This window comes from Hyla sarda, chromosome 4, assembly GCF_029499605.1.
Source record: "Hyla sarda isolate aHylSar1 chromosome 4, aHylSar1.hap1, whole genome shotgun sequence".
Taxonomy (NCBI): Eukaryota; Metazoa; Chordata; class Amphibia; order Anura; family Hylidae; genus Hyla; species Hyla sarda.
The window spans coordinates 372,037,794-372,054,282 of NC_079192.1; the positions used below are offsets into that span (position 1 = coordinate 372,037,794).

Below are 16,489 nucleotides of genomic sequence, written 5' to 3' on the forward strand. Positions count from 1 at the left end.
ATTAAAACCTGTCTAGAGGAAAAGTTGACCAGTTGCCCATAGCAACCAATCAGATTGCTTCTTTTATTTTTGAAAAGGCCTCTGAAAAATGAAAGAAGCAATCCAGCAACCCAACAACTTTTCCTCTGAACAGGTTTTGATAAATCTCCCCCCATATCCTTATAATAGTTTTAATTCATGAGACTGACAGTGTGTGTTTCCTGAGTAGTGTAGACGTGTTGTATATCTATAATGCTGTATATAGTGGGGTAGAGGTCTGGTTAAGCAATTAATCATTTGTACTTTTTTTACAAAAATGACTTGCATTGTTTCATTATTACGGTATAGTGGTCTGCCGACATATGGTTGTTTTATTTACAATTGTCTGAACTTACAATTTGCTCTTAAAGACCATTACAAAGGTAAATACAATTGCAACTTATGATGCTATGTTGGGGTCATTAGCAGCTACATGGCAGTGCTTATTGTTAAAGCTACATCTAGACTGCCCAGTAAGGTCCCTATCATGTCACCGCTACATACCAGTTAGGAAAAACAAGAGAAGTTGTTATTCACCATGTGTCATTGCTGCTCTTTGTCCCATGCTCTATGTATGGATTCCTTCTTGCTAAGCCCATCCCCTTAGTGACCTACAGGAAAAAGAGATGGCTGATTGGATAATTTTTCAGGCCATTGATCCAATGACCCGCTGAGCAGTCCTCCCTTTTCCCCATATCATAGTCAAGTGAAGAAGTGTTGCTGCTGATAAGTCTTACCCAAACACAGATGCGGAACCTGTAGGAACAGTAACTTAGCAGAAAAGGCGAGAGATGCCATGCTTCTAGAAAGTGTTAAAACCTGTTTCCAGTTGATCTCGCTAGTAAAAGTAAGAACATGGGTTATTTGTACAATTTTTTGGCATATCTTTATTCATTCTTAATATTTGTTTTTTACTTTTGGTGGACATCTCGGGCACTTCGGAACCAATTACCAGTTTTCCATAGAGTTTTGAACTGCACATACAATGGTTTCCACTTACCATAGTCATCTTGGAATCAATTAATATTGTATGTTGATGGATCACTGTAGTCTTTTACCCTATAAAGCATGTTATCTTTATTTTTAAATGAAATAGAGGTTCTTAAACTAGTTCTTCCCTATCCTTTGGATAGAGGAAAACATTGAAAGTTTCTTGAGAAGGGTATGTTTTCCTACTAAATGTGATTTATTTAATTTTATGACACCAGCTTAATTTGAAATTATACATGTGAGTTGTGAGATGTTTCGTGATATCTAAAGTAGATACATACTTTATCACAAATGTTGAATTTGCATAACATGTGTTTGCTATATAATGTAAAAGAGATTTGGAGGTTTCTTTTTAGAATTGGATAAAGCAAATGATGGTAAAATAAATAGAAAAAAAGTGGATAAAATGTAAGATTGCTGAACCATAATAAAGGTTAGTGCCATGTGCATTATTTTCCAGAAACAATTTTCTTTAAGTAGTTGTTATGGAGGTTCATTTTCCTTAGTTTTTGTTTAGCATTTGCCATTTTTTTGTATTGGTAATTTAGTAGTTATTAACCTAAGTTTATAACTATTCATCTAAATGATTTGATCCTATGCACTGATATTCTGGTTAGCTGGTGGTGGGAATGTGCTTAAATAGACATGTCTAAATGAAAAAAGTAGAAAAAGACAGAGCAGGAGTCTGAGACTACCTAGACTCCTCAGGTAATTTAGCATTTCTAAAAGCGCTGTCATAATATAGCAGGAAAAAGTAGAAATTCATTCAATATCAAAGTCAAGTATGGTAAGCATTTCCCATAAGTAGTGACTTACATGTAATTTTGGTATAAATAACTGATAAGACCTGATTAGAAATTAAGTTAATGAAATAAACTTTCGTTAACTTTCAATGAACACATCCATAGTATAGGAGAAAAGTGCCTCATGATGGGATCAGAATGCTGGGACCCCTGTGATCTTAGAACTGACCCGTCTTTTTCCTCAGAGCACTCCAGTTCCCACCATCCGAGATAAACTTGTTTTGGGAGGGACAGCCCGCCCTGGCAATCACTGACCTGAGCAATGTCCGGCCTTCGCTGGTGATTGACAGAGCAGGTCGACAGTACCAAGACCAGTTTGTCTTGAAAGGTGGGAGCCAGTGCACTTGTAAGTAAGAAATAGGCCCCATTCTGGACATTGCTGGGGGTTCCATCAGTTAAACCTCACAGTCTGACATTTGTCCCCTATCCTTTAGACAACCCCTATAAGGTATTCTCACATTTCCAAATTCATTGCATTTTGGTAATAAATATCTATATTTTAAAAGTTTGGTTAAGCCATATTATTAGAATATATATCTAGGTATGCATGAATACATAGAAAGCAGACAAGTGCTGGTAAATTACCAGCACTTGTCTGCTTTGTCACAAACCATGCCTTCATAAATCAGGACCAGGTGCACTAACCTGCCTTATCTTTGAGAAGTGGTCAAAGAATAATAAACTGACAAGCTCATCATGTAGCTTATTTACAAAAAAAATAATAATAGAGAGGCAAGATATATAATATATGCTATTTTTCTTACTATTTAAGAAACCCACATACTTCATCTGTTAATTTAATGAAAGCAAAGGCATAATGACAAAAAAATTATAACTATTATATCACAGTGTGGATCAAAAGTTTGGGCACCCCAGGTAAAAAAATGTATTAATGTACATAAAGAAGCCAAGGAAAGATGGAAAAAATCGCCAAAAGGCATCAAATTAAAGATTAGACTTTCTTATATGTCAACAAAAGGTAGATTTTATTTCCATCATTTACACTTTCAAAATAACAGAAAAAAAATGGCGTCTGCAAAAGTTAGGGCACCCTGCAGAGTTAATATATTGTACTTTGGCAAATATTACAGCTTGTAAACACTTTTTTAAAGCCAGTCAAGAGTCTTTCAATACTTGTTTGAGGTATCTTTGCACATTCTTCCTTACAAAAGTCTTCCAGTTCTTTGAGATTTCTGGGCTGTCTGTCACGCACTGCTCTTTTAAGGTCTATCCATAGATTTTCAATTATGTTGAGGTCTGGAGATTGTGAAGGCTATGGCAAAACCTTCAGTTTACGCCTCTTGATGTAATCCCCCCGTGGATTTCGAGGTGTGTTCAGGATCATTATCCTTTTGTAGAAGCCATCCTCTCTTTAACTTCAGCTTTTTCACAGATGGCATCAAGTTAGCATCCAAAATTTTCCAAAATGTTATTGAATCTAATTTTCCTTCTACTCGTGAGATGTTCCATGTGCCACTGGCTGCAGTACAACCCCAAAGCATGATTGATCCACCCCCATGCTTAACAGTCGGACAGAGGTTCTTTTCGTTAAATTCTGTTCCCCTTCTTCTCCAAATGTACCTTTGCTCATTCCGGCCAAAAAGTTCAATTTTAACCTCATCGGTCTACAGAACTTGTTTCCAAAATGTATCAGGCTTGTCTATATGTTCATTTGCAAAGTTCAAACGCTGATTTTTGTGGTGAGGACGTAGAAGAGGTTTTCTTCTGATGACTCTTCCATGAAGACCATATTTGTACAAGTATCTCTTTATAGTGTAATAGTGTGCCACTACTCCAGTGTCTGCCAGATCTTTCTGGAGGGATTGTGCAGTCAAAAAGGGGTTTTGAATAGTTTTTCTCACAATCCTGCGAGCTGTTCTGTCTGATATTTTTCTTGGTCTTCCAGATCTTGCTTTAACTTCCACTGTTCCTGATGACTGCCATTTCTTAATTACATTCCGAACAGAGGATATTGACATCTGAAAAGGTTTTGCTATCAGATGAGTCTGGGCATTTAAAACCTTTGAGATTGACATCGCCTAGTCTTCCCAGATGATGATTGAGAACAATCCATGACACTGGCAGGTCTCAGCTTTGCAAAGGGGGCAGTGCATGCTATAAATTCTGCAGGGTGCCCAAACTTTTGTAGATGACATTTTTTTGTTTTCTGTTATTTTGAAAGTGTAAATGATGGAAATTAAATCTAAATTTTGTTGACATATTATAAGAATGTCTAATCTGCAATTTGATACCTTTTGGAGATTTCTCCATCTTTCCTTGGCTTCTTTATGCACATAAATACAATTTTTTACCTGGGGTGCTCAAACTTTTGATCCCCCTGTATGTGAGAATACTTAGGCAACCAGTTGTTTTTCAAGTATGTACAATAAGTATTTTTCAAAGATTGTTTTTTTTCCTCATTATATTAATCAAATTATCATTTCATTATAGGTTGTACTTATGGGAAAGTACTGAAGTATGTAAAAATACGAATTTTATCTAATTTAATATGAAGGTTGAATCAAAATCTAATAACTGTGCAATAGTATTTGACCCACTGTTGGTCAGACAGGGGTAAAAATAAGTAAAAGCAATTTATATATTATATAAATTATAATATTATAACAAACTATGAGCACTTGTTCATACAGCACTAGTAAAAACCTTGTATCCGAAACATATACTGCAAGAAACATAGATCTATACCAGTCCAGATCTACTCAGATACAGTTGCAGTACAGGCTTATTAGTCTAATATTCCACAATTCATATGTTTTTGAAAAATGTGTTCTTAGTGAAACACAGGGGCCCCCCTTCCCTGCATGTTTGATACTTAATGTGGTGTTTTTAGGGTTACCTAAAGTGGTATATGTGCCGAGTCTGCTGACCATTGATTACTCTCCCTCATTGCCTGTAGTGAAAATGCTTGTAACTTAGTAAATGGGAGTGATCATTACTTAGAGTAATCTTAGCATTTGGATGGTATCCACTGCAGCCATGTAGTTAAGTTGATAAGAAAGTCTGTTGATACTTGTGTGCATTCTGGGTCAAGCCGCCCCCCCCCCCCCCCCCCCAAAAAAAAAAAAAAAAATTCCATCCAAAACTGCATGTATGTGGTTGAATTTATTGTTATATGGAGTGCTTGATCAACCAATTATAGATTTGCTACATGTGTTTTGTAATTATCGTAATTCCTCAGAGGCTGTCTTTAACTCCCTTCCCTCTCAGGCTACTTTTCATTTTTGCACTTCTGTTTTTTCCTCCTCACCTTCTAAAAATAATAACACTTTCAATTTTCTACCTACAGACCCATATGAGGGCCTTTTTTTTGCGCCACCAATTTTACTTTGTAATGACATCAATCATTTCACCACAAAATCTATGGCGAAACCAGAAAAAAAAACTATTTGTGGGCAAGGTTGAAAAAAAAAGAAGCTATTACGTAAATTTTGGGTGCTTCCGATTCTACGCAGCGTACTTTTCAGTACAAATGACACCTTATCTTTAATCTGTAGGTCCATGCAGTTACAAGGATTCCCAAATTTATATAGATTTTATTTTATTTTACTACTTTAAAAAATCTACATGCACGAAAATTAGTATGTTTAAAATTGAACCAACTCTCAAAATTATAGCTAAAATTTCATATCTTTATTAAAAAAATTATTTAACTCCTTAAGGACACATAATGTACTGGAACGTCATGTGTCCGCTCCCGATCTATAACGCGGGGCCACGGCATAGCGGGTCGGGCCCGGCCTCTAACAACATCCGGGACCCGTGGCTAATAGCGCGCGGCATTGATCATGGTGCCGCGCACTATTAACCCTTTAGACACGGCGTTCAAAGTTGAACGCCGCATCTAAAGTGAAAGTGAAAGTATGCCGGTTAGCTCAGTGGGCTGTTCGGGATAGCCGCGGCAAAATCGCGGCAACCCAAACAGCTTACAGGACAGCAGGAGGGTCCCTACCTGCCTCCTCGCTGTCCGATCGCCTAATGACTGCTCAGTGGCTGAGATCCAGGCATGAGCAGTCAAGCGGCAGAATCATTGATCACTGGTTTCCTATGAGAAACCAGTGGTCAATGTAATAGATCAGTGTGTGCAGTGTTATAGGTCCCTATGGGAGCTATAACACTGCAAAAAAAAGTGGAAAAAAAGTCATCAGGATCATTTAACCCCTTCCATATTAAAAGTTTGAATCACCCCCCTTTTCCCATAAAAAAAAAAACACAGTGTAAATAAAAATAAAAATAAACATATATGGTATCACCACGTGTGGTGTGGAAATTTCCAAATTATAAAAATATATCGTTAATTAACCCACACGGTCAATGGCGTACGTGCAAAAAAATTCCAAAGTCCAAAATAGTGCATTTTTGGTCACTTTTTATATCATGAAAAAATGAATAAAAAGCGATCAATAAGTCCTATCATTGCTAAAATGGTACTGCTAAAAACTTCAGATCATGGCACAAAAAATGAGTACTCATACCGCCCCATATGTGCAAAAATAAAAAAGTTATAAGGGTCAGAAGATGACAATTTTAAACGTATTAATTTTCCTACATGTAGTTATGATTTTTTCCAGAAGTACAACAAAATCACACCTTTATGAGTGAGGGTATCATTTTAATCGTATGGACCTACAGAATAAAGATAGGTGTCATTTTTACTGAAAAATGTACTACGTAGAAACAGAAGCCCCCAAAAGTTACAAAACAGCCTTTTTTTTTTCAAATTCTGTCTCACAATTATTTTTTCTTCCGTTTTGCAGTAGATTTTTGGGCAAAATGACTGACGTCATTACAAAGGGGCAAAAAATAAGCCATCATATGGATTTTTAGGTGCAAAATTGAAAGAGTTATGATTTTTTAAAGGTAAGAAGGAAAACCGAAAATGCAAAAACGGAAAAACCCTCGGTCCTTAAGGGGTTAAAAATCTTATCACATACAAAACTATTGAATACAATGCAAGAATCAGTAAGTATTAGTGTTGAGCGGCATAGGCCATATTCGAATTCACGCTATTTCGCAAATATACGGACGAATATTCGGCATATATTTGCCAAATTCACATATTCGTAATATTAGCATTTTATTTTCGCATATTTAAACATTTGCATATGCAAAAATTAGCATATGCTAAAATTTGCATATGCAAAAATTTGCATATACGAAAATTCGCATATGCGGAAATTTGCATATGCGAAAATTCGCCCGGCGGTCTCACACAGTAGTGTTAGAGCCTTCTTTACACCACACAAGCTGGAAGCAGAGATTGATGATCACCGTGATGTGTACTGTGAAAAAAAACCTGAATATTTGTAATTGCGAATATATAGTGCAATATCGCGAATATTCACGAATTCGCGATATTCGCGAATAAAATTCACATTGCGAATATTCGCGAGCAACACTAGTAAGTATACAGTCATACAGATCGCATAAAAGAGATCATCAGATAAGTCAATCCCAAAGCATTCCCGACGTGTTTCCCCCTAGTCAGATAGTTTTACAGTTCATCAGGAGTTTAGGCAGTGTGTAAGTGAAGATTATTTATGTGTACATAAGATTATTCCATTACATATACATTACATAGAACAGCAAAACACAGACATAAATCACTATAGACGGCAAAAGCTCGCTATACGGCGTTATGCAGATATTTTCCAGAAATATCATACTCCAACAGAGAAACTTTGTGGATGAATTCTCACTCCTATAGCGGGAAGAAAAAGCAGAAGCAAAAAAGCAGGACAAAACAGACTTATTACACTGTACAACAAAGCAGATATTATGCGAGACACATACCAAAAAATTGGAATAATCTTATGGTCTACCTTGTAGTGCAGTGAAACCGTGTGTTTGATATGCATAGATGTCACATAAGTGAAATGATGACAAAATGTCCACAATTGCTTCTTATTAATCATCAGCATATCCGATGACCAGAGATATTCTACATATATGGGAAGAGAAAATAGAAATAAATACATAGATAATTAAAGGATATGCCTGCATCTAGTCACAACTGGTCCTTTTAAGTCAATACATCCACTAGAGATATACTTTTAAGGATTATTTACCTCCATGCTTATACTTTCCCAAAAACGGACATGTAGTAGATATAACGACTGCACACAGGGCATACACTTTCATAATTCACTGTAACAATAAGATAAACTAGGATATAATGTTCACCCGTAGATAGAAACTATAGAAGGTGTGACCCAACCGCCAAGTCTACCATCTATTAAGGGAACCACAATTACCTCCATATACTTCCAGGAAGGTTCTCACCAAAGATAGAAAATAATCCAATATAGATATCCTATCCAGGACCTATGAACAGTTTACAATATGCTGTAACCAAACCATATCTCTCAATACATATTCCAACAATGTAATAATTTTTATTATTCTGTATACAGGGATGTATGAGGGCTAAATTTTTGCGCCATGATCTTGAGTTTTTATCGGGGACCATTTTTTTTTGTGGCACCTTTTGATAGCATTTTATAAAAATTTTTTCCTAGCATATGAAGTGACCAAAAATACGAATTTCTGGATTTGGAGTTTTTTTTATGGTTGCACCTTTGACCGTGCAGTTTATTGAACATTATATTTTAATAGTTCGGACATTTACGCATGCGGCAATAACACACATGTTTAGGTTTTTGTTTTTTTTTTACATTCTTTTATTTGAAAAATTGCAAAATGGGGGTCATTTAAACTTTTATTAGGGAAGGGATTAAAGCATGTTTATTAACTTTTTTTTTTTTTATACTTTTTTTTTGTCTCCATGGGGGACTATAACATGTAATCTTTAGATTGCATACACTGATCAATGTTTCTCCATAGGAGAGCATTCATCAATGTTATCGGTGCTCCATTCCTTCAGCCTAGAATAACTGAAGGCAAAGCTGGAGCACCGATCAGATGGCAGAGAGGAAGGTAAGACACCACCCCCCTCTTAGCTGATCAGGATGCCGCGGTTTTGCCGTGGCAGTCACGATCAGCCCACTGTAGAATACCTTAACATTGCTATACATATGAAAGGGCTTTTCCATTTACACATATTAATTGCCTGTCCTCAAGATAGGACACCAATATCTGTCTGTCAGAGTCACCATGGTTGGATTTATTCTGTGTATGGAGCCAAAAACAGATGGCTGAGTTCATTGTGCAGTGGTTGTGCCGGGTTACTCTAGCTTAGCCTTCACCAAAGTGAATGGTAGGTAAGCTATAGTATATCAATTACTCAGTGACCAGAAAAGAGACTTCTAGCACCATACATACGTATAGATCTGGCTGTGCTGGCTCTGCTGTATGGCTTATTGGTGAGGGTACCAGAGGGCGGCGCCACAGCCAGATATCAGATATTGGTGGCCTATCAATATTTGTACCTAAAAAAACTTCTGTAAAGAAAAACTGTCAGCCAATTCACCCACAATAAACCCAATACACTGGGTTAGTGTGGGTGAACAGGAGTCCATGCACGGGTCACTTTTATTTTTAGTTTTTTTGCCGCCATGTTTCTGTCCTCTGAATTTCAGTAATTCACCTCCTCAGTTGCGGTCTGCAGGCATGTTCCCCGCCGGCAGTCATGCTTTGGGTTCTGGAGGAAGGGGCCTAAGTCCGCTTCCCTTATTCGCATATTCAGTTTCTTCTACTCCACGTCATTATGTTTTCTTCAACTCCACGTCCATGTCCTCCCTGTCTGTATGCAGAACGCATGCCATGAAGTTTGAAACAGTACCATAACTAATTTTAGTACTAACAGTACTATAACTAAAACAGTTTTTTTTTCTGTAAAGAATTTGGTAAAATCATACACATTAATTTCTGAACATTACTTAAATGAATACCTTCATAACAAATATGTTATGTTCTCTTTCTAGAGAACAAATTCAAATTTCAAAATTAAAATTGAATTTAATTCTGAGTAAGATTAAATGCCTTTATAGTATGTGTTTCAATTTATAAATGTATATTGACTTTAATCATCATTATCAACATCATATTCTAAGTCACATTTATAAGAAAACTCACAAAAGAACAATGGCATTTAACGCTAGATATTTATGGTTGATTTAAGAAATATAAAATGTAGGTGCTTCTACATAAACGACAGTGAAATATTATTTTGAATCACTTATATAATCTATTTTATATGGAACTTTTGTTAACTTTAAAATAGAAATATTAAAAATGTACTTTTACTATAGTATTAAAAGTGAATTATAGTATAGACAAGTGAAGTATCATTCTAATTGCAAATAAAATGTAATTTTCAAATTGGCTGAATTTGGTTTGTTAAGATGTTATCTTTTTGAAATATAAAAAATATATTAGCAATCATCATCATCATTTTCTAACTTGTATTTATCATTTTTTTTTCTAAGTCAATAATACATCATGAAATGAAGAATCAGCATAATTAACCGGGGTCCTCGTCTTATTAAATAAGTATATATACTAACAATAATGTTAACCTACAATATATAGTTTTTTAAAACTTTTTTAAAGTCAGTATCTAGACTACAAAATAATTATATAAGCAACTATTCCAAAATTACAATTATTATGTACTAATGATGTTAAATTTAATTTGATTTTATGTAAGTATATCCCATAACTTTATAGTATATATCAAATTATTTTATGGTATAGATAAAGAAACTGAGATAACAATAAGGGCAATATAAAGACAAATATAAATCTTTTTTTTATAAAAAAAAAATTCATTTCAGATATACTTTATTCTAGGGAAATTTATATTATGTTTTATGAAAATACTGATAAGTAGTTAATTCATAATATGATTTGAGGGTATGCTCATTTATTTTTTTAAGACAAAGTACAGAATACAAAAGTGCTTGCTTAGAAATAAAACTAAATTCATAGCTGCAGTTCTTTACTTACACCTCTGAGCGCCGCTGTTTAACCATTAAGGAGAAGAGAACAGAATTAGAGAGCCACTGGTATTTTCATCATTCACTCACATTACAGAATTGCAAGCAAAGACATGGCCTTATTCTGGATTTTCTCTTTGCAAAACATTGGATATTGGATGTTATCTTAAGAAAACCTTTAGGATTTCTACATGTTCTTATATTAGTGGATTACAAATATTATTTAGCAAATTTTTCTTAGAATTCAGAAAGAATGATGGAGCATTATTCACAGATCTGCAAAGGACTCAGATGGCAAGTAACCATTTATATCTTATTTTCTTGGCTGTACCATTCAGTCTCTTGTCAGATTCATTACTCTATTGTAGAAGAAATGAGGAAAGACTCTGTTATAGCAAATATAGCAGATGACCTTGGATTAGATACTAGGCAACTCTCATCTAGAAAGATAAGGGTTTTGTCACATGTTTTAGAGAAATATTTTTATATAAATCTGGATAATGGAAATTTGTATATTAAGGACAGAATAGACAGAGAGACAATGTGTGAAGAAGAATCTTCCTGTGTCTTAACCTTTGATGCTGTGGTTGAAAATCCTTTTGATTTGTTCCAAATTAAAATAGAAATTCAGGATATAAATGATAATTCTCCTGCATTCTATCCTAATGTATTTACTATAGAGACAATTGAATTGACATCACCAGGAACCAGATTTGCTTTACAAGCTGCAGAAGATCCAGATATTGGTTCTAATTCTGTACAGTCATATAAGCTCAGTGATAACCAGTATTTTACTCTGAGTGCAGACATTAATCCAGATGGCAGTACATTTCTAGAGCTTGTCCAAGAGAAACCATTAGATAGAGAGACACAGAGTCTCCATGAGCTCATACTAACAGCTATGGATGGAGGGAAACCTATGAGATCTGGAACTGCTTCAATAAGGATCAATGTTACTGATACTAATGATAATTTCCCAATATTTACCCAGTCACTATATAAAGTCAGTGTGAATGAGAATACTCCAGTGAATAGTATAATAATCACTGTGAACTCTACAGACAAGGATGAAGGAGTCAATGGACAGGTCACATATTCCTTTAGTAAGACATCAGGGAATGTCCATCGGACAGGAACTTTCAGTATCAATCATTTGACTGGGGACATTAAAATAAATAATAAGTTAGATTTTGAATTGACAAAACATTATGAATTATCTGTTCAAGCTAAAGATGGAGGAGGCCTTGTGGCCCATTGCAAGGTATTGATAGAAGTTATAGATGAGAATGACAATGCTCCTGAGATATCAGTCAGTTCATTATTGAGTCCTATAGCCGAGGATACGGCTCCTGGTGCAATGATAGCTCTTATTAAAGTCCATGATCAAGATTCAGGACAAAATGGAGAAACTGACTGCAAACTTATGGAGGAAACACCATTTAGTTTCATATCATCATCTCATACTTATTACAAAATTGTCACTGCCAGTCCAATGGATAGAGAAAAAGTATCTAGCTATACTATAACTATTTTGGCAATTGATAGAGGATCTCCACCACTGTCTAGTAAAAGGTCCATAATCCTGAAGATATCAGATGTCAATGATAATCCACCAGTGTTTTTTAAACCTGTCTATTATGCCTATGTACAAGAAAATAATTTACCAGGAGCCTCCATGTATAAAATACAAGCCTCCGATCCTGATACTGGAGACAATGCTAAAATTATTTATTCCATTTACAGTAATATTACAGAAGATCAGACTTCTTCCTCTTACCTTTCTATAAATATAGAGACTGGGGTTATTTATGCTCAGAGATCATTTGACTATGAGAAGCAAACTGAGTTTCTAATATATGTCACTGCTAGAGACAATGGATCCCCCTCTCTGAGTAGCAATACTACTTTAATAATCCGCATAGTGGATCAGAACGATAATGCACCAAAAATTTTATATCCCACAATAGACAGTGGAGGAATGACGGCTTTTGAAATTGTCCCTATTGATTCTGAACAAGATTGCTTAATAACTAAGGTAGTTGCCATAGACACAGATTCTGGACACAATGCTTGGCTCTCCTACCATTTTTTACAAGAGCCAGAACCTTCTTATTTTGTCATCACTCAACATAATGGGGAGATAAGGACCTCCCATGTTTTTCATGAGAAGGATGTGTTAAATCATAAGTTAGTTGTGATGGTGAAGGACAATGGATACCCTCCTCTCTCATCTACAGTTACCTTAAACCTCATTGTTGCCAACAATATTCAGCAAGTGGTTCCCAGGTTCAGTGAAAAAATCCCTGATGAAGATACTAAATCAAGTTTACAGCTATACTTGGTCATCACCCTTGCACTCATTTCATTACTTTTTATAATAATCATCATATTGGTCATTATATCAAAATGCAAGAAGTCTACATCTACACCACTTCCAATATTTGATCCTCTAAGTGCAAGCCTATATCCTCATGTTGATCCCAGAATGATTTCTCAGTACCCAATTGGAACATTGACTCTGCCCTATTCATATAATGTCTGTGTTGCTTTAGAATCTGGGGAAAGTGACTTTACTTACATGCAACCTAGTCATGATGTCCCTGTGGATAATCTCATAGATGCTGAAGATTCTGGGCTAGGAAATGAGAGCTCACAAAACAATGTGACTACAAACAGTACTATAGAGGTGAGTAAGGCATATTTATAAATATTATGCTGGGTATATTAAAAGGTTTCTTACATAACATAATACTTTATACTCACCTCACTTAGTCCAGTACTTGTACGTCGGTAAACAAAGGCAATATACTGTAGTTTGTGATTTTATAGCCTGGGTGCTATATGTTGTATAAATTATTTAGAATACCTTTTTAGCTTTCTTGAGTATTGGTTATATCCTGAGTAAAGTTCATTTCTCAATTTAACTCTCCAGGTGGAAAAGATGAATTATTATGAATATCCTATTTGTATGCTGAGTTACTAAAACAGTAATGTATAGGCCCGAAGCCTAATGGAGAACTACTGAGATGTTACTGCAATTCTTTTTTTTTGTAGTTAGAAAACAATCCTTTCTGACTTAAATAATAGCAAATAGATATATAGATATAAAAAAGATTTTGATTTAAAGGGTTCCTGTCACATTTAACATGCAGCCAAATCTGCAGGCATTATGATCTAAAGCAGGAGGAGGTGAGCAGATGATGTAGTTTTGATACAAAAGTTCTTTGACAACTAGTTCTTTATTTATCTCTGCTAAGTTGTCAGTAGTCAGTTCTACTGATTTTTTCCCCACAAAATGATATATAAATCTGCCTAGCTCCTCCTGTTCTATAGCATGATGTCTGCAGATTAAACAAAATTTTCATTGTGACAAGTTTCATTTGAATCTAAGTTTCAGTACATTTGACAGAAATGAGAATGGGACATTTTTATGTCATTTTGTTTGTTTTTTCCAGTAGTGCAGCCTGGAATCTCAAATCCACAATAAAGTTTTTTCATATTTTAACCCCTTAACGACCATGGATGTGTATACATGTCCAATGGCCGTCAACGGGGTATGACGCGGGCATCATACCGTCCGGCCCCCAGCTGATTCTTGTAGCTGAGGGCCGGCGTTAATAGCCGACATGCAGCGGTCGCCGCGGTTGGCTATTAATCCTTTAGATCGCCGCTGTCAGAGCTGACAGCGGCGTCTAAAGGTGCCTCTATTCCATCCCTGGTGATCCAGTGGGTCACTGGGTGAACTTGCCAGGATGCCGTAACTGTGAGTTGATCACCTTTCATTTTACAGGTGCTGTCCCTAGCATTGACCTCAAGCTGATGGTATCTTGTATATATGTTTTCTTTTGCAGGAATCACCAGATTCTGTCCTGAGCTCAATTGTGCCATAAAACCAAGATGGGGTGGCACTATTCTCATATACTGTTATGATTGTAACTGGGGGTGTAATTGTATCGGCATCCCTAAATAATTTTCTTTGACATCTATTATCTGTATTTTATATAGGACAGATTGCATAATATACTGTCCTCACTTGTCTTTGACACACATCATGAAGAGCCCCTAATGAGGTCACCAACTCGAGTGAACCGAAACGCGTAAAGAATTGTGTATGATCCGATTTTTGGATACAGATTTTTTGCCATTACAATCTATTTGGGCACTATGATTGGTCCTTTATTTTGGTTGTTATATGGCAAACTTTGATATATAATTTGGCAGTATATTTTATTATATACTGTGAGTCTCATCTGCGTCTATATTGATCAGAGGATCACCATCAGTATCCTCTACAACTACAATATTCACTATCACGATATATATATATATATATATATATATATATATATATATATGTATATAGACATTAACAGCACTTATTAAAAGTTAAGTTTTATTTCATATCTCCCCTGTTTCATACATTATGATTATTTTTGGGAGTCTCCCTCATCTAGGTGGGCAGACACCTTATTTATTTACGAGTTAGTTACATTTTTTATTAAAAGGTCTACTACTTTGCTATTGTGTTTTGTTGGCAAATTTTTTTATATCTCTTACTCCTTTATACCAGATGACAGATTGATAAATGTCTCATCAATTTATTAGTTACATTTATTCTTAAAAAAAAACTATGCATTATGATTAAAATAACAATAATTGCTTTAACACTTCTAAATCAATTTTCTAATAAAATATCCCAAAATCTTTATAACAAATATCACATATACTTTTAGAAAATTCTAAATGTTAGTACATTTACCAAATATAACATAACATAACATATATTTTTACCTCTGAGCTGTTTCACCAATAAGGAAAAATACTAAATTGAAGATCCACTGTATTTTCTTTACTCATACACATTCTAAATCTGCAATAAGAGACACAGCCATATTCTATATCGTCCCTGTAACAAACACTGGATATTTCTTTTTTGTCTTATCAAACAAGTGGATTCTTTTGCTTGATTTACCAGTGGATTACAAACGATCACGAGGATTATTCTGCAGAAAATATATTTTGAAAATGACTGAGATAAAACCTCATCCACATATACGCAAAGGACTCAGATGGCAAGTAACCATTTCTATCTTATTTTCTTGGCTGTGTCATTCAGTCTCTGGTCAGATTCATTATTCTATTGTGGAAGAAATGAGGAAAGACTGTTATAACAAATATTGCAGACGACCTTGGGATAGATATTAAGCAGCTCTCATCTAGTAAACTGAGGATTGTATCCAAAGCTTCAGAGAGATATTTCTATGTAATTCTAGATAATGGAAATTTGTCTATTAAGGACAGGATAGACAGAGAGACATTGTGTGGGGCAGCAGCTTCCTGTTATCTGAGCTTTGATGCTGTGGTTGAAAATCATTTGAATGTTTTCAGTATCAATATAGAAATACAAGATATAAATGATAATTCCCCAGTATTCTATCCTGATATATCTGTTAAAGAGACAATTGAATTAACATCAGCAGGAACCAGATTTGCTTTACAAGCTGCAGAAGATCCAGATACTGGTTCTAATTCTGTACAGTCATATAAGCTCAGTGATAACCAGTATTTTACCCTGAGTGAAGACACCAATTCAGATGGTAGTACATTTCTAGAGCTTGTTCTAGAAAAACCATTAGATAGAGAGAAACACAGTCTCCATGAGCTTATACTAACAACTATGGATGGAGGGAAACCTTTGATATCTGAAACTGCTTCAATAAGGATCATTGTTACTGATGTTAATGATAATTTCCCAATATTCAC

General features: G+C 35.2%; 1 protein-coding gene across 12 annotated transcripts in view; it reads left to right on the forward strand.

Annotated features, from left to right (window-relative positions):
- The window catches only part of LOC130267280 (protocadherin gamma-A4-like), a 357,909-nt gene that overhangs the window by 140,742 nt on the left and 200,678 nt on the right, over positions 1-16,489 (forward strand). Inside the window, exon 1 of one of the 12 annotated variants that reach the window (XM_056516764.1) lies at positions 10,848-13,412. The exons of the other annotated variants lie outside the window; for them this stretch is intronic. Coding sequence (XP_056372739.1) covers positions 10,980-13,412 — 2,433 coding nt within the window. The 5' untranslated portion in view covers positions 10,848-10,979. Of the gene's footprint in view, positions 1-10,847; positions 13,413-16,489 lie in introns of those variants that run through there. 12 annotated transcript variants of the gene reach the window in all.